The 17,501-nt window shown below is 51.8% G+C and overlaps 6 protein-coding genes across 6 annotated transcripts; 4 read left to right on the top strand and 2 right to left on the bottom strand.

Annotated features, from left to right (window-relative positions):
- Window positions 1-638: 638 nt before the first annotated feature.
- On the top strand, window positions 639-2,063 carry VFPPC_01275 (monooxygenase; the record flags this gene model as incomplete). Its single annotated transcript, XM_018281132.1, has 4 exons — window positions 639-725; window positions 810-1,395; window positions 1,469-1,747; window positions 1,813-2,063. The coding sequence occupies 4 exons, from the start codon at window positions 639-641 to the stop codon at window positions 2,061-2,063; spliced, it is 1,203 nt and encodes a 400-aa protein (XP_018149678.1).
- Window positions 2,064-2,931: 868 nt separating this feature from the next.
- VFPPC_01274 (helix-turn-helix, Psq) lies at window positions 2,932-4,327 on the top strand (the record flags this gene model as incomplete). Its single annotated transcript, XM_018281131.1, has 4 exons — window positions 2,932-3,406; window positions 3,488-3,505; window positions 3,587-3,785; window positions 3,853-4,327. 4 exons carry the CDS (start codon window positions 2,932-2,934, stop codon window positions 4,325-4,327), a joined length of 1,167 nt encoding a protein of 388 aa, XP_018149677.1.
- Window positions 4,328-5,955: 1,628 nt separating this feature from the next.
- On the top strand, window positions 5,956-8,563 carry VFPPC_01272 (hypothetical protein; the record flags this gene model as incomplete). Its single annotated transcript, XM_018281129.1, has 3 exons — window positions 5,956-6,298; window positions 6,388-6,591; window positions 6,660-8,563. 3 exons carry the CDS (start codon window positions 5,956-5,958, stop codon window positions 8,561-8,563), a joined length of 2,451 nt encoding a protein of 816 aa, XP_018149675.1.
- A 1,906-nt stretch (window positions 8,564-10,469) lies between these two features.
- Window positions 10,470-12,266, top strand: VFPPC_01271 (hypothetical protein; the record flags this gene model as incomplete). Its single annotated transcript, XM_018281128.1, has 3 exons — window positions 10,470-10,777; window positions 10,881-11,343; window positions 11,394-12,266. 3 exons carry the CDS (start codon window positions 10,470-10,472, stop codon window positions 12,264-12,266), a joined length of 1,644 nt encoding a protein of 547 aa, XP_018149674.1.
- A 278-nt stretch (window positions 12,267-12,544) lies between these two features.
- VFPPC_13035 (OPT oligopeptide transporter family) lies at window positions 12,545-15,951 on the bottom strand (the record flags this gene model as incomplete). Its single annotated transcript, XM_018290812.1, has 13 exons — window positions 12,545-12,760; window positions 12,818-12,903; window positions 12,954-13,233; window positions 13,293-13,376; window positions 13,438-13,501; window positions 13,562-13,817; window positions 13,895-14,366; window positions 14,445-14,507; window positions 14,581-15,425; window positions 15,487-15,568; window positions 15,625-15,703; window positions 15,766-15,806; window positions 15,874-15,951. 13 exons carry the CDS (start codon window positions 15,949-15,951, stop codon window positions 12,545-12,547), a joined length of 2,646 nt encoding a protein of 881 aa, XP_018149673.1.
- Window positions 15,952-16,525: 574 nt separating this feature from the next.
- Window positions 16,526-16,873, bottom strand: VFPPC_18731 (hypothetical protein; the record flags this gene model as incomplete). The annotated part of the gene is made up of 1 exon (XM_022430299.1): window positions 16,526-16,873. One exon carries the CDS (start codon window positions 16,871-16,873, stop codon window positions 16,526-16,528), a length of 348 nt encoding a protein of 115 aa, XP_022285957.1.
- Between the last annotated feature and the right edge of the window lie 628 nt (window positions 16,874-17,501).

Genomic DNA, 17,501 nt, shown 5'->3' with positions numbered 1-17,501 from the left:
GGTCTCAAACATTTGCCAGCACACCACCCCCCAACCAACCCCTGCTGGCTTATCCTGCTAAAGGCGCTGCTTCACACGAACTTAGCATGTAGAAATTACTTCTTCCTTCATCCAATCCCCACCGATGGACGTGCCGATACATACGTGGCGTAGCGAGCTGATACATACCTAGGTAGCTAGTTCGCAAGGAGGTAATAGGAAGCACAGTCCGCTCTCACTTGGCATCTGATGGAAGCCAGTCTGGTCAAAGCCCGTCCCCATACACACCGTAATTTCATCAGCAGGCCGTGAACCAGCTCCGGCTAGCTGGTTGAACGAGTTGCTCCTGTTCCCAGCTCCCAGCTCCAGTCCGCGGCCTCTTTTGGTTACCGTGGGCTAAATAATTACTCCCAGGAACCCCGCCCGTTTTTGGGGCGAATGGGCCTCGTAGTTTTCTCTTTGCAGTTCTCAACTTGACTCGTTTCTTGTTGTTACTTGTATATAACTGAATAAGCTTTGACCAGCTATACTTCGGGTCGTATGAAGTCTCATCCGTCTCTGCTCTGTTTGGCGTAGGAGTATAGAATCATTCTCAACGCCAGCACCTTACCATACCTACTGCACCAGCCTACCTTCCAACCCAGGTACCTTGGTAAACAATGACTGTTCCTACCTCAGCCAAGAAGACAGTCGCCATCATTGGGGCGGGGCTGACGGGTCTACTCACAGCACATGGGTTGCAGCAGGTGAGATGCAGCCGGCCGTTCTAGTCCTCCCATCACATTTTTGCTGGCGAAAAGAGAGAACATGATACTCACATAGTTGCATAGAATGGTTTCAGCGCCGTCGTCTTCGAGCAGGATGCCAGTATCGACACAAGGGCCCGTGACTGGACCATGTTAGTGCACTGGGCTATGCCCATTTTCGAGAAGCTGGTGCCAAAGGATATAATTGCAGAGTTGAAACAGGCAGTTTGCAATCCTCACTTGGAATTTAACAGCGAGGTAGAGAGCCTCCCATGCTACAATGGCGTCACTGGAGATTTGCTTTTTCGCAGCCCTCTTCCCAACGCGAGGAGAGTCAGTCGTCAGGCACTGCGTCGGCTGCTTGCTCAGAGAGTTGACATTAGATGGAACGTGGCTTTGAAGGAGTTTTCTCCCACAGAACACGGCGTGAAGCTTGAGTTTGAAGATGGCAGTGTTTTTGATGTCGACTATGTGCTTGGAACCGATGGTGCATCCTCTAAAGTACGAGAAATTCTTTTAGGTTCCGATGTATCTCGTCCTCAAGGGTCCGGCTTTCAATTTGCTACGGGCATCACAAAGTTCGAAGACGCGGGGAAAACGGATGCGGTTGTGCGGGCCCATCCTGTAGCCGCGCTGATGATGGGAACAAGTTCTGTTGGTGCTGTCGGTGGTACGTGAATTCATCAACGGAGTTGGAAGAACGGCTATATACGTCTCGCTAACATGGTTCAAACGCTCCATAGTCATGTCAGTCGACGACCCAGCTGATACATCCACCTGGACCACGTTTTGGACCAAGATATGGAACGGCGAGGCGGTACACCTCAGGGGCAAGGAGGCTCTCACCTATATCAGGGAGAAAACGACACCATTGCGCGACGTGTTTCAATCAGCCATTGACTGGACGCCAGAAAACAGTAGCGTGTATATCGACGAGATGAAGTATTGGGTACCCGTGCCCTGGGATAATCATGGAGGACGAGTGACGCTTGCCGGCGATGCAGCTCACCCCATGCTAATATGTTCGTGTCCCAACACCCCTGGGAAGATTCGACACTTGGCGAGGTGAACTAATTGAATGTGGTAGACCGTGGTCAAGGATTCCAGCACTCCATCACAGATGTCGACAATTTCGTCACGGCCTTGACTGAAATATCTTCAGCGGGTAGCGATGCTACCCTGAAACAAGAAACATTGGCAAAATACGAAGAAGAGATGATTCGAAGAGGCGCAAAGGCGGTTCAGGAATCCCTAGCCGAGGCCAAGAAGTCTTTCGACATAGAGACAGTGAAGAAGATGCTCATGGCAACACGGGGACATGGCAAAAGCGAATCATGATTTTGATGGTGGCAGGCTGGTGCTTGGTAGAATATATAGCGTTAGGCATCAATCGTGGAGCACAGAGGAACTTGAACTGGAAGGAGTCAATCTGGTGCAGATGGCAGGAGCATGGAGCACAGAGCCAGCTAGCTCCTGGTCAGCCTTGCTTGACATCAATGTTCATGTAGGAAGCGTTCTGCTTCAGACTTTCTTTGGAAAATGCGGGCAATTGCATGGCTGGAAGGTGAATGGAAGCACAAAGCGAACAGCTTGATCAAAATATTGGCTTCAAAACAGGCAATCAATCCATCGTGTGTAACTGGTAATCATCCCGTCCGCCACGAACCATGGCACCCGTTGTCGCACAAACCCCAGCGCCAAGAATCCACTTGGGCGTGGCCACTGGCAGACAAACCCAGAACAGGGAGTGACATGTCAGTTTTTGCCGTCCTCAGCTCCACGGACGTGATCCCCGACGAACCAACTGAGACCACACCACGGAACAAGGTGCTTCCCTAACAGGGTTCTGTGGCCGAGGTCAAGAGCCACCGATAGAGTGTACAAGCCGCCCAGTTTCCAGCACAGCACTTGCGCAAGCCCAGAAATCGTGACTATGCGCCACCCAGAACCGACATGGAGACCGTTGATGCGTCTGGTTCCTTCAACCGCTACCCGCCTTCCCCAGTGTACCCTCCCGTACTACATGTTGCATTCTGTCCATCAGATACAGGCCCAGAAATTACCATCGAAAGAGTGCATCGACGCACGTTGTGACGACATTGGGCTGTCAACTTCGCTTCCATCATCAACCAACACCACCGCTTGTTGCCGTCAACTGGTCTGAAATCGCCAGCTGTGGACCACGCTTGTCCACCCATCCGCCGCGATGGTCTCATCATCGACCAAATCTCGCGACCGGGCCAAAAGCGCTTCAGTCTCCGACGTAGTCGAGGTGACTGCCCCGGACCATGACGACGAAAAGGTCGAAGCGCCCATTGGACATGGAACACCGACAGAAACATCACCTACGTCGGGACCATCTGCTGTGGTCCGAGCGACACAGGCGCCGGTAATTGAGCCAAGCACCGACTCTGACGACGAATTTGACCTGGAGAGCGACCTGTTAGGTGATGACACCACGGCCAGTCTATCCTCCAGCATATACGCTGCGTTTGCGTACGAGCGTGGCCGTCGGTACCAAACTTTTGGAGATGGTCGCTATCCCATTCCCAACGATGATCTGGAGCAAAATAGGGAGGATATGAAGCACGCTATGCTGATGATGCTTACTGAGGGGAAACCATTTTTCTCACCGATCGGAATGCATCCACAGAAGATATTGGATATAGGGACAGGGACTGGTGCGTTTTTTTCTCTTTCCACAACCTGAGTGAACGAAATTGGTGTGGGAACGCTCTACTGACCCTCGAGTTGGAAATTAGGAATCTGGGCTATAGAAGGTATATAAAACCCTATCCCATGCTTGTGACAATGCTTTCCCCCCTTCAGTGGGCTCACTTAGCTAACGCTGTTGCGCATAGTCGGCGACAAGTACCCTAGCGCCCATGTATGCGGCATCGATCTCACACCAATTCAACCAGAATGGGTTCCTGCAAACGTGTCATTTCTAGTCGACGACTGCACCTTGGACTGGATAGAAAGAGATGTCGACCTAGCTCATTTCCGGTTCATGGTAATGATCCTTAAGGACATACCTACGGTCCTAGGGCATGCCTACGAGTATGTAGCCCTGCGCCAAGTTTCTCTAGCTGGTGTTAGTCAAGGTTCGTTGTTAACATTTGCATAGGAGCCTCCGTCCCGGTGGGTGGATTGAGCTACAGGAATTACAAGGTGTACCGCTTTGTGATGACGGAACAATGAAAGATGATGACCCCGTCAAGTCGCTATACGATACCGCCGGTGCCGCCTACAAGAAATTTGGTATGAGCACAACATTACCTGCCGAAATAGAACCGTATCTCCGCGAAGCCGGATTTGAAAACATCCACTGCAGAATAATGAAAGTGCCCATCGGGGTCTGGGCAAAGGAAAAGACCATGAGGGTGATAGGCCTATACCAAAAGATGGCTGTTGTCGATTTTATCCCGACGCTAGCAGGGAGACCTTTCCAGGCGCTACAAATATCAGAGACTGAGGCAGAAGTCAGAGTGGCGCTGGCGAGAAAAGGTTTGGAAGATCCGTCGGTTCATCGGTATTTCAACTATTATTTCTGGTATGCACAAAAGCCAGGGTTAAGGAGTGGTGCCGAGGATGATTTGTAGGGGTTCTTTTGTTTTGGCATTTGAGCGTGATGGGTGTATATATTTTGGACAAATAGTGCCTGTGCTAGCGAGCTGACGAATTAATGATGTATATGACCGCATAGGTTGTTTTGGGGCATGGACCGTACAGAAATGTCATGCTCACATGGTAGATGTACGTCGCGTACCGTACTGTATGGATCGTATCAATAAGAGTGGACGTAGTTCAACTCCCTAGAGATGGGGATCGAGTGTTTGTGATGCCGCCTCCATACAAAGATGCTGGGATATGTCCTGGGTTTCGCACTCACCAAGAAATACCGGAATTTTTCTTCTTCTTCTTCTTCTTCTTCTTTTTTTTTTTTTAACTAAAAAACAAAAGATATCATAGCCAGGTATCCCGTTTGAAGCAGTTCTACGTGATACGGAATTTTTAAGGCACGTGGTTGGGCACAGACGTCACTGTCTGGTGCTATCAAACAAATCACAATATTGACATGCTTGGTTGGCTTCGCTGGTGAATAGGCCTCGGGACGGGGTTGCGCCAACACTGAACCATGACGAGTAAGAGTGGCATGTCCAATGGGGAAAATACTGGGTTGTCTTTTTGCGCTTGAACAACATGTCAAGTCCATCCATGAAGTCCCCTTGTGTTGGTGTTGGGTGTTCGATGTGCATCAGTCCGGTGCACATGTGTTCAGTCGCAGAAAGCGAGCACTTGGCGTTGGCGGGGACATGGACCGGCAATGGCCGCCACAATGGCGAAGATGGGGAACCAATGTTCATTGTGTGACGGCACACAATGCAATACGCAGGAGCTTTCTCTTGGGATTGGAGACGGGCTGGGATCATGCAGAAAACGGGAAAGGGTCGTGGTATAACTGAGTCATCTGTCGACCTGTGATGCTTTCTTTCTGTACTGTTGCGTATTGCAGCAATTGCCATTGACATTCACTGCTCTTGACGGTTCAAATTTAGAAACTGGCCCCAGTGCCATCAACTTTTGGCTGGACCACGAACGAACAGTGAAGAGCCAGCATTGAAGCACATGAGGGTACATGCAGGCGGAAACTTGACCCGGTGGAGCCTGACAGCTTTGAACTGGACATGGAACCAGATTCAATCCAAACAAAAGAGTTTGGCCAGTCAAGCACCAGCGCCAGTGCCCGCCAGTGCCAGCCAGTGCCAGCCAAGTGCCACAGCTCGCAAGGGTCAATCACAGAATCGCAGAGAGATGCATCGACCACATTGACATGACATGACTCCATTCTTTTTTCTTTCCCCCCCCATCCTCCTGCTGCCCACCAAACCACGATCTTCTCCTCCCCCCTCATACCACGCCCCTTGGCGACGTCTATTGAGAGGTGCATGCGACCTGGCACTGGGTGCATCCTCTCATGACGGGACCTATGCGTATTGGTTGAGGCGTCTACAGCATTTCTTTTCCATTTTTGCTTATACTGCTTGCCATCTGGCTTCGGTTTGACCCGACAAAGTGCAGCTTCCTCCAAAGCCGAGCCAACGCCTCGCCCGTCTTGCTATCTCCCCGAAATTCGGACCGCCAACTTTTCGACGCACATCCCACGACGAAAAACACATCATCATCCTCGATTCATCCTTTCCATCATCGATAAACTTCGATTGCACCTATGCCGCCTTCAAATGGCCCTGGCAAGGGCCGCAAGGCTGCCGCCACCAAGCAACCAATAAAACCGGTGATCCCAGCTTTGCCTCTGAAGCGTAGGCCAGCGCCCGTCACTGCTGTGGTCAAGGACAAGCCTGCGGCAACTTCTGATGTCCAGGAAATCGCCGCTATTTCAGAGACGTCTCAGACTAAGCATCTTGATAATGTCAATGGCGAGGTGCAGGACGCTGTGGCTGGAAATGTCACTGCATCCCCGCCTTCGGACTCACAACACATGGCTGAACCGCTGCCAACTTCTCAAGATTCCGGCAATGGAGAGTCTGGCGCCAAAGAGCACGTCATAACCGGTAAGTGAACTATCTGTCCTGAATACCATAGAGAGGGCCGTTGCCTGGAGCACATTTGGCTGACGTTGAGCCTGATTTTCCAACTGTAGAGACTGCTGCCTCCGAACTCAAGGCTACGACCGACCATGCATCTGACGTGATGGACTCGGACCAGAAGCCGAATGGCATCGCTCCCAGTGAAAAATCGGTCGTTGACGCACCCACGGCCGATGTCACTGAAGATGAACCAGTATCCGAGACATCGACCGACCCCAAGCGAGCGTTGTCTAAGAATGCGTTAATGCAAAAGCCAGGTTGGTTGGCACAAAGGCTCCGTCCAGCTACCAAAGATGTCATTCAATTGCTAACCAACCTCGAATAGTCGACTATAATGCTGTTCAAGTTGCCAAGAGCCTACCGCCTCCGGGTATGTCGCCTTCTCGTTATCAGATGCCACCACCGTTTCAACCAGCCAACCGTTCCTACGCTGCAATGAACATCAACGACGTCTCACGGGGCTCGCCGGTTCCATTGCCCAACGGGCCGGGTCATATGCATCACGCACAACCAAGCAATAGTAGCATTCACTTTGGCGCACTCCAAGACTCTCAAAGCCCTTCACCAGTACCGCCACAAACCGGGGGCATGGTACCGCCGCCAGGCATTGCGACTGCCGATGCCCGGCCTGCATACATGGGACCCGGCGGTAATGGGTTCCCACCCATGATGCCGCAGTACGGCGCCGAAATGATGCAGCCGGGGAATTTTGACAGCTACGGCCGACACGGAATGGCCTACGGACCCGTGGAAACGTACCCACCATATGGCAACAACTTTGGGCCATCTGCATCTCAAAGCTTCCGCGGCTCCCAGTCTTCTGGTCATCCTGATGAAAACGTCATGTACCAACAGTACCCTCGTAATGGGCATCGTAACGGTGCTGCTGGCCATGGCGAGCCCGACGGACATATGCCCAACCAGCAAGGCAGGATGCTTGGCCACCAAGAATATCCTAGAATGATGCCAGGAGGCAGCTATCCGTACCAGGGCATGCCTCGCGAGGATAACGGAGACGGGTTCCTGGGATATTTACAACAACAATTTGGCAATGCTGAGCTCGCTGATTGTACTTTGGAACTCAGATATGTGGATGACCGGGCTCCCCCCGTCCGCATCCCCGGTCATCGGGTCATCTTCGCCCGCAGCGGCACAATTGCTGATAAAGTTAAGAATCAGCTGCATCAGATGTCAGATCGCGGAATGCAGATTCTCCTCATGGAGACAAAAAGCAACTGGATCCGATCTGACTCCTTTTACATGGCAGTCCAAAGACTGTACGGGCATCCGCTCCTCCCCCTGCCCCCTCGTCGTGACCGTGCAGAAGCAAGCGATATCACGGATGCTGGAACTTCTACTGAACAGCTTGACTTTGCCTTGTCGTACGCTGCTGCTGGTCACCTACTGGAGTGGGGCCCTGTGGTTCTACGAGGTTGTGAAGTGGCCACTCAATTACTGAACTGGCAGACCATGGAGAGGATTCTTGAGTTTGCCCTTCACGAATCCATCGACACTGGCTCCCGCTTATCGTATGGGTTTGGAGAAGCGTCTAGACTTCTTCTCAATGCTGTTGTCACCTTTATTGTTCATAACATCCCGTCAACATTTAGTCTCGACACGACATCAGAGCACCCCGGCGAGTATGCCCGTTTGCCAGAGTGCCCTCCATTACCGACAGCCAGCAAGAAACGGGCTCCGGTCATCGCTCGAGGCTCCTCAGTGCAGATTGGAATGGGCCGACGCTCGCAACAGCTCACTGGAATACAGTTTGGTGATATGTCCCTGGGGGAGGAAGCCAGTGGGCCGGATTCCGTAACACCCAAAGCGGCTCAGCAGGCACAACCAGTGCCACATGCGGTGCTATCTAGAGCGTTGATCAACTTGCCGTTCTCTCAACTTAAGATGATTTTAGAGTCGGCAGGTTCTGGGAACGTGAACGGTTGGGCTAATTCGGAAATTCGCCACCGTATCATCAGGAGTACTGTTGAAGAGCGGGAAGCACGCCGTCTCCGCACCCTCGATGCTGTCCTTCGGGGAAGAATCAAGAGCTCTCTTGCAATTCGATCCGCCCTCTGCGGTCCCTCTCCGCGGGATATTGGGCCATGGGGTGCGCTTGGTTGGCAGGAGGAGATTTTGCCTTACGGAAATGCCAATGGACCATCCCTTGGACGCAGATGGGTTCCATACGTGGAACCCGAAAGGATCCCTTCTTCACCTGTTTATCCATGAAAGCTTGGCGGAACGTCGTCTACGATGAACAGAATTTGCTCGATTGGTTTGCCTGCCAGCATACATTTGCATATTTGCATTTACTACAAAAAAGTGTTTTAAGGATGCATGCTTGCGTGAGATATTCTTACTTGCGCGTATATGAAGCTGGAGTCAGGCGGCAAGAATCTTCCGTCTGCAGTTTTCGGTGTTTTAGTTTCTTTTCGCGGCCACATCATGGACAAAAGTTATGAGTTGGTTACAGCTGGTTGGGAAGGGTGCTGGTAAGAAAATGAAGGCACCACGCAGGTGTTCTGGACGGAAGTCAGGAATTACGATGTAATCCAAGAAAGAGCATCTATCTGTAGCAGCCACGGCGAGCGGGAGATGTCGTCGGCCGATGAAGGCGCGTGACGGACAACAATTGTGGCCACTTCTGGGGAAGTTAGTTTAGGATACGAACCAAGGGATTAGTACATGGGATGTGACCACGAGGTCGGGCAGAAGCGAAGTTTGCAGGGGACAGAAGTATGACTTGTGTGCTCTGCGCCATGTCTGATAGGAGGAGCACTTTGTCTATGGCAGAACGGTGCGAATTGGCTACGTTTTGAGGAATGAGTGGATGGTAGCGTGGCCTTGGAGCAAGAGGAAGCAACGAGGAGGTTGTTTGTATCCTGGGACGTGGGCTGGTGGTGTGGAAAGATTAGAGGATATGAGGATGATACCACAAACATTGCGAATGACGACGGATGGGATGGCATGCCATGTGTATGGGTTGATGGATGTTGTTGATTACACAAAAGTCAGCGGTGGAGCGTGGATATTTGGTTTTGCGAGGACTCGAGGGGTATATCATATAGCACTGATGATGGCTTTGACATTGAGGCGGATACGGGACCAAGAAGGGGACCCATTGATTCCGTCCGTACTGAGAAAGTAGTCTAGCTGAGAGGAATTAAAGAAAAGCGATTTTCGATATATTGCGTGTTGTCCAGGGATGTGCAGTGTTGATGTTTCTGTCGACCCAAGCGAGGTAATGTGTGGGTAGAGATTCTGCTGACACATGGAACCACATGTCGTGGATTGATCTGACGTGCATGATTGTGGTGGATATATTGAGGCATAATAAACAAGAGAGCATGAGCATTGAGGATGCAAATTACGGAGGATGGAAGAAGTCTAGGCTCGTTTACCAATGACGTGCTGAATGATGGGGAATCCTTGCAGTTGTTCTGTTTTGCTGTGCAACTCTTTGATGGTTCTCCGTTACGGGCTCGGAGAATATGTCGTTTTGGGACGACCAGACCGGAGACGGGACCGGGACCGGGACATAATTCACGGACGAGGCAGGGAGATGGGAAGGGAATGACGATACGTCAAATGTAATTGGATGGAGGCGGCCATGACGAGCACAAGCTGCTGTTGGTGCAGTGGGACATGCGGGGAGATTGGGACACTGGGACTGGACATTGAATGTGAATGAGGGCCCCACAGGCATTGGACTCGATTAGATTAGGCCCTGGACATGAATGGCCCAAGCCGAGGTCTTTGCTTTGACTGAAGTGGTTGAAGCGAGCTGCACGCACTTGTGATCTGACGGAGTTGATTCACGCGAGCATTCCAACCTACCTCCCTACTTTATCCTGTCAAGACGCATCTGCTTTCTTCCAGAGCAGTCGTGGTACTGGCTCAGAGCAGAAGCATTATACCTTGTCTTTCGACTCTTCTCGAGTAATCTCGTTGCTGTCGGCTGGGCTCATGGCGTTGCTAGCCGACATTGACACCAACATTGGCTTGTGATTGCGCGAGTCCAACGACACCTCCATCTAGCCTGGTGCCATCTAACCATCCAACGGCACACAACAACAACACCAACACATCGCCAGCGTTCAAAACCGAAAAGGCTGAGAATAACACAACATCTACAATGTCATCACCCCCCGCCGCGGGCAAAGGCGCGCCATCTCCCCCCGTCGACCCCATCCTCCGCAACACTCTCCGCTACACCATTTCCGCCCGCGAATATGCCACTCTGCACAAGTACATCCTCTCGCGGTCCAAGGCTTTGCGTCGAGCGGCCCCGACCCCCGCGTCCGTCGACAAGGCGCTGCAGCCGCAGAAGAAAGGGGGCGACGACTACAACGCCAAGGCAGTGCGGCATGCGCTGCGGGTGTTTGTCGCGACGATGGTGGGCATGAAGGGCTGGGAGGCCATCTCTCGAAGGATGGACAAGACGTGCGTTTTTTTCCTTTTTCTCTTCCTCCCTTCTGCTTTCTGATGTTACCCTCTGGGAGAACTGTAATTACCTAGGTCCTTGTGCAGAGACTAACGTAAACAGAGCAAGTGACAATGCGCCCAAACAGCCGCTGCACAAATCCCCCGCCCTACGACTCTCCGTGTCCCTATCGTCCATCCTCCTGCTCTACAGATTCCTCTTCCGCTTCCTGTCCCGACTGCGAGCACACCTCATGGACCCGACGGTCGAGCCGTTCCGGCGACGCAATCCCCGCACCGCAGCGGCGCTGACGTCGCCTTATGCCCCTGCCATAGGGGCCTCGCTTGCTGGTGTCGCGCTGGGCGTGTACCCCTCGCAACAGCTGCGTGTTTCTATTGCCATTTACGCGCTGTTCCGGGCGCTCGAGTTTGGGTGGAATGTGTGCGAGGCCGAAGGGCTCATATGGGGTGTGAGGGGGGGCAAGAAGCGCGAGCGGCCGTGGTGGTTTGGGAGCTGGATGTTGCAGCCGTTGGCGTTTGGACAGCTGTTGCATGCTGTTGTTTTTGATCGTGATTGCTTTCCTGCTGTGAGTTTTTTTACATGTCCCACTGATTTTGTTGGGTGCTAATAATGTAGGCGTACGGGAGCTTCATCTTCAAAAATTCAGACGGCTACCTTCACGCCCGGCCGGACGGATGGCCCGCCCATCTCACATGGCCGTCTACCACAGACGTCGTCGAGAGTCTATCCCAGATGGCCAAGCTCAACTGGCCGGCGTACATCTCGCCCACCATGTTCCCCAACAAAGAAGTCCTGCCTGCCTCCGTCAAGGCCATATCACCACTCACATCGCAAGCCCACCCGCTCATCACGTCCCTCTCCTGCGCGACCCTCCACCCGTCCGACCCGTCCTGCACACGAACCTACCTCACCTTCTGGCTGAACTCGTTCCCCCCCATCGCCCGCTTCTTCCTCATCATCTACTCCGCGCTAACTATCATCCCGCGCTTCAAAGCCCTGTACAACTTCCCCGTGACGACCATCCACAAGATCTTTTCGCGCGCCTTCCGCATGTCCACGTTTGCTACGGGCGCCATCTCCACCGCCTGGGCATCCATCTGCTTCTTCCAGACGTATCTGCCGAAGAGGGTGCTCGCCACGCAGCGCTTCTTCCTGGGTGGCTTCTTCGCGGGGCTGTGGGCGTGGATTGAGCGGCGGCACGGACGGGGCATCTTTTTGTATAGTGCGCGGGCGAGTGTGGATAGTTTGTGGAAGGTTGGTGTCAAGAGGAGGTGGTGGAGGGCGATGAAGGGCGGTGATGTGTGGGTGTTTGTGTTGGCGTTGATGGTGACGGGTGTGGTTTATGAGAGGGATGCGAGGGCCATTCGGGAGAGGGAGTGGAGGAAGGGAGTTAGTTGGATTAGGGGCGAGGGATGGAGGGATTGGAGTGTTGATGAGGATGAGGATGTAGATGCGGATGCGGATCAGGAGGCCGAGAAGGAAGAATGAGCGAGGTGAAGGGTTGAAAATTGTGCGTGGATTGGCGTATGGAAGTCATGACTATTTTCCAATGCGACTGATAGAACGGTAGACGGTGTTGAGATGGCATCATAATTCAGTGTTGAGAATACAGCATCATAATTCAGAGCTACTCGTGTATACCTAGCTTTGGATTACAGACAACTTGTCGTTTTCATGGCCTCGGCATGTACGTTGCCATTCTTTGCTTTCTGATATACCCCCCTTCCAACTACAGTTCATAATATACCATTTGCTAGTAGAGTCCCCTACGGAGCAGGAACCTTGCTAGGATCCCACCAGGGGTAGAACCTTTCTCCTTTACGCAGCGTGTAGAGCTTACATGGCATGCCCTCGCATCCGACATTGGGCTGCGTGTTCCCCCACCAATCAATCTCGATGCCGGCCCATTGCACGGAGAAGAGCATGATGATGGCTGATATGGCGATACCAGCGGCCCATGCGGCCGACAGGACAAAGTTGTACTTGGACTTGTTAGATGTGCACTCGTGTGTTCACGTTAAGGGGAATTGACCACGTACCTTGGACCAGAAGTCGAGATATCGACCGCGGATATAGATCCACGAGAGCCAGGCAATCGGCACGGAAGGCCAGGCGTATGAGAAGCCTACTCTTGTTAGTTATTCCCGTTCAAGATATCATGGAGTGACGACTTACTGTAAGGAGCCCATGCCAAACCACCAGCAATAGCGGCAACAACGTGAACCTGTCTCAGTCCCTGGCTGTTCGGGAACATTTTCTTGAGCCCAAAGAAGACGAGAACCGCAGCGATGCCCAGGGGGAATCCGAGGAGCAGCCACTTGTATTGGCCGTCTTTGCCAAACACCTTGATTGGGCCGATGGTACCCCAGAGAACGGCGGCGGTGAAGAAGGTGTTTTCGCTGGGACACTTGAAGCGCATGGGGGCGTTCGTGGTACAGACACCCGCTATTCCCATCTGATGTACGTTAGTATACCAGGCGAGAAAAGGAAGTAAGAATGAGTAGGGGGACGAACCTGGAATTTGATCATGCCGGTGCAAATAAGCGTTGAGATGAGCGTGGCAACCAGCTGTCCGGCAAAAGTGACGCGTGGTGGAATCTATAAAAGTGTGAGTTTATGTGATCGCAGCGCAAAAGTGAACAAATGTGTGTATATATACCTTGACGTAGTGGGCGAGTTTCAAGTCATTCGCGAATGAAATAGCGTGGGCACAAGTAACGTATCTAGGGGAAATTTAGCTTCTGTCGCGATTTTTTGGACCGTCAGTGGCCTGTGTGTATTACCCGTATGACTTGAAGAAATTCATGGCCAAGGCGTTTCCCTCGACAATCATGCCACCGATAAACTCGGCGAGCACGTTCAGCGTGACTTCGATACCTGTCATGGCAGCAACGATGCCAATGGGGACGACAAACATGAGGCACAGCCAAATACCATACAAGACGACGGCCGGTGAGGTGTATGTCGGCCAGAGGGCGATACCCAGGACACCAAAGACGATGGAAATGACGAGGACGCCAAAGTACCACCATTCAGAGACTAAAAGTAGTTAGAGATGAGGTCGAACGAAACGAGTCTGGTGATGAGAGTTGCAACCAGTGGGGAGTGAAAATTACCTTCAGGATAAGCCGCCATGAGACGGTTATGAACATCCATGTATTCACCCTCACCCGTTTGCTCAGTCTGCTGCTGCTGCTGCTCGCCCTCGCCCTCGTCCTCGGTCTTCTTACGCTTCCAGCGCATGCCCTTCACGAGATTCTTGAAGCCCATCTTGAGCTCATATCTATGGTAAAGAACGACGTGCGTTACCACCGAGGCGTAGACGGCAAAGAAGAACCCGTACACCAAACTGTTGGCGGCGCTCATGTATGGAGCAGAGTATTTGCTGTACTTCTCAAGGTCAAACATGCCACGGCTGTCGAGGGCGTTCGAGACATTGTACAGATCTCCAAAGTGGTCAAAGATACGGTTGCTGTTGATGGGGAGGTAGCCTGTGTTCCAGCCGTTGCTGTACCAGAGGCCAAGGACGAAGAGGCCTGAGATGAACATGCCAGCCGCAAAGTTGAATGTTGAGAAGGACGGGACCATCTTTGGCGGTGCGTTAGAAAAAGAGTTTGTCTCCAAATAGCATGTTTCTAGATCACGAGGAGGGTGGGAAGTACGTACGAGAGGGTCAACATCTCTGAAGTTGATAACATTCCAATCAAAAGTCGGGAGAGGGTTGAAAAGCTACGCGGGTCAGTCCATCATGAAAAAAATCAGGGGATAATAATCGTGTCATCAAATGTATATCAAAACTTACACCAAGGCCGTTTTGCATGCCCGTTAAGATGTTCAAGTGGAGATTATTAGGCGCAATCCATGTCATCCACGAAAAGTACGAGAGGACCTGGAAGATGTAGTTGGGGAACCAAAAGTAGACAAACATGGCGCCGAAAGAAATCATGAAGAATCTATATCTGGACATGCTCCACATCTTGCCGAAAGGTCCCAAAACTGCGTGGTTTTCCTCGTTGTGCAGCGCAGTGTTGAGGGCAATGGTGACGAGAGACCTAGGCCAGACGCAGTACGACGGATATACGATGAACTTTCTCGTCAGACCAGCTAAGCCGTAACCAATAAAGTTGGTCGCAAAACCATTGAGGAAAATGTAGGCATAATTGCGGGCGTACGCCTGGTTGAAATACTGAGGGAGAACCTGCGTCCAGATGATGTACTGCGTGTACGGCAGACTTCGGGAGATGTTTGCCATAATGGCGATGAGCATGTGCTCCTTCCTGTTGAATCGTCCTGGGTTCAGATTGACCACATGGCTTGTGAACGGGATGCGGATATCCTTTTTGGGCATCCACTTCTCCCACGCTTTGCCCACCGGATAGGCGAGCAACTGGGCCATGTTGGTGTCAAATCGGATTGGAGGTTGACGGATGGAGAAGAGCTGGTTGACAAAGGCTAGGAAGCATGAAAAGACGATGCCAATTGTCCAGGCGCGGATCGTAGAGACAGGTATGGTTGGGTCGTCGTGATTGTCTGTGACAGCGCGGACTTCAGCATAGGGACTGTTGTTAGTGATGAGGGCGGCTTCAAGCTTCATCTCTTGGACCAGGCTCTCGTGCTTTTCGGGGTTGACCATGACATCTTCGTTCTCTAAACGTGGTGCTTGTCAACGCTCTGCGAACTGGGGGCTAAAGATTTTCCGTGTACGAACCCATAAACTCTTTAATCTTCTGCAAGGTAACGTGAGGGAAGTTTGGGTCCCCATCATGCATAGCCAGCACATTTTTCATCAGCTTTGTACAGTGTTAGCCTAATCTATCATGTTTGCCTTGCAGGTAAAGTTACTGACCTTCCGGACACTTTCCAAGCTCATGGAGGCGGCCACCTCCTTCGCCTCGAGGATGTCATCTTCGGTGGCATTGAGATGTCTAAAATACTCTTTGTCAACGAAACAGTAATATTGGGACAAAATCCATAAGAGCAAGCCCACCCTTCAATTGTGCGAAGGCCCCCAATTTCGTCCTCCGATATCTAGACACTTATCAGTATTCTTCCGAAAGAACCATGTTCGCAAAGCCTGTAGTTGATGGTCACATACCGTTGGGTGCACCGCGTCAAAGGCCTCCGCCTTCTCCAGCACCTGAGACGGCTTCTCCTTTGGCTCTGACTTTTCCATGGCTAATAGTGGAACAACGTGAATCAACTAGAGCAACTTTGTCTGGTTGAACAACGGGTTCATGAATGGAGATGAGACGGAGAAATCCATGCGATAAATGAGCAGCGAGGGTTTCTCCTTTCATATCTGAAAATCTGAGGGGTCCAAATGCAATTCACCCACTCGCCATGTCGGCCGCATTACTTGGCATCCAATTGTCATAACCCTGAGCGACTGACATTCGGAAGGTACATAGCGTCCCCCGAGCCAAGCTTTTTGGGTTCCTAGGATAGCTCAGACAACTACTAGCTTTGGCGAGCATCTTTGGCCAAAGCTTCGATCGTGTGGCTGACAGGGGATAAGCAAGATAGCCAAAAGGTTAAATTGACGTGGAGGATGTCTGTATCCACCCCCAGATCTCTATCCCCCGGTCCGGTCTTCAGCTTTTCATAAGTCATGACACCTGACAACATGTCATTGTTCCGTCTTTCCGCCCCCTTCGTCGGGGTAGCTTGTGAGCTCCAAGCTCGGAACGTTGGGGCATCTGCACGGACGGCCGACTGCGTCATGATGGTTGGTCAAGAAGAGATAAACCTCAAGCGACATGACTTGGCGGGGGGTTGGTCGAAGAATATTCGCGTCCACTCGGACGACGAAACTGCAAACTATTGAAAAAGGTGAAGGTCAAACTCGGAAGGTGCAGAGACGGCCTTTTGGCCGCCAAGAAACCGAGGTTGCACGGGAGTTGCTGTACCGCATGTTGTACTTCCTTGTATTGGGAGTGGAAATCCTTGCGGTTAAACTGTCTTAGATTGGCGTACAGTACTCTACTGCATGTCAACAACGTAAGACAGTAACGGAGCGTCCTATTATCAAGCTGTTGGTTGGCTGAGATCCATGACGAGCCGGAAACGAAGGTGTTCTTGGTAGGATGCAACTGCATCTCTCGACCGACATGCCAAAGCGAGGTACACAATGCAAAGCATTGGCATCAGTGAGTTCCTCAACGGGAGAAGAATAAGAAGAACAGGAAAAGAAGGTCTACTCCATGCTCCCTCTACATACCCTCTCTTCCCCATGCAACCTGTTTTGATAGAGCGTCAACATGGTATGCCCCATCTTATTGCCTCACAAGACCAGTTTCATGCCGACTCACCACGACACATGTGTGTACTACAAGTAAGTGGCGCTCTTCGCGGTGTCTTTCAGAATAATTTGCGCAAACCGACGGGTCTTCCTTGGTGTCGGACGAGCAATCTATTTTGGGACACCCCGTCGAGGACTGTGCTGTACAGTAGTACTGGACGATCTCTGGAGTCCCCAGGCCATGTGCCAAGACGAAGCTGCCATGTATGTTTCTTCCTCTGAGGGATCTTTTGTCTACCTGACGCTTCTAGGGTGTTTGAAGAGAAGCCACCAGATGTACTTCGTAAGTTTGTTGTAAGACCTGAGGCAATGCATGGCGATGGGATGGACGGGTGGCGGCTGCACAAGCGATACCTACAGCAAATGTCATTGTATGTCACCGTCTGAGCTTGCTGAGATTGTGTCATGTTGTGAGAGCAGAGGCA

This window comes from Pochonia chlamydosporia, chromosome 1 (assembly GCF_001653235.2).
Source record: "Pochonia chlamydosporia 170 chromosome 1, whole genome shotgun sequence".
NCBI classification, from domain to species: Eukaryota; Fungi; Ascomycota; class Sordariomycetes; order Hypocreales; family Clavicipitaceae; genus Pochonia; species Pochonia chlamydosporia.
Note: the sequence above shows the minus strand (reverse complement) of the source record. Positions and strands in the feature narration are given on the sequence as shown.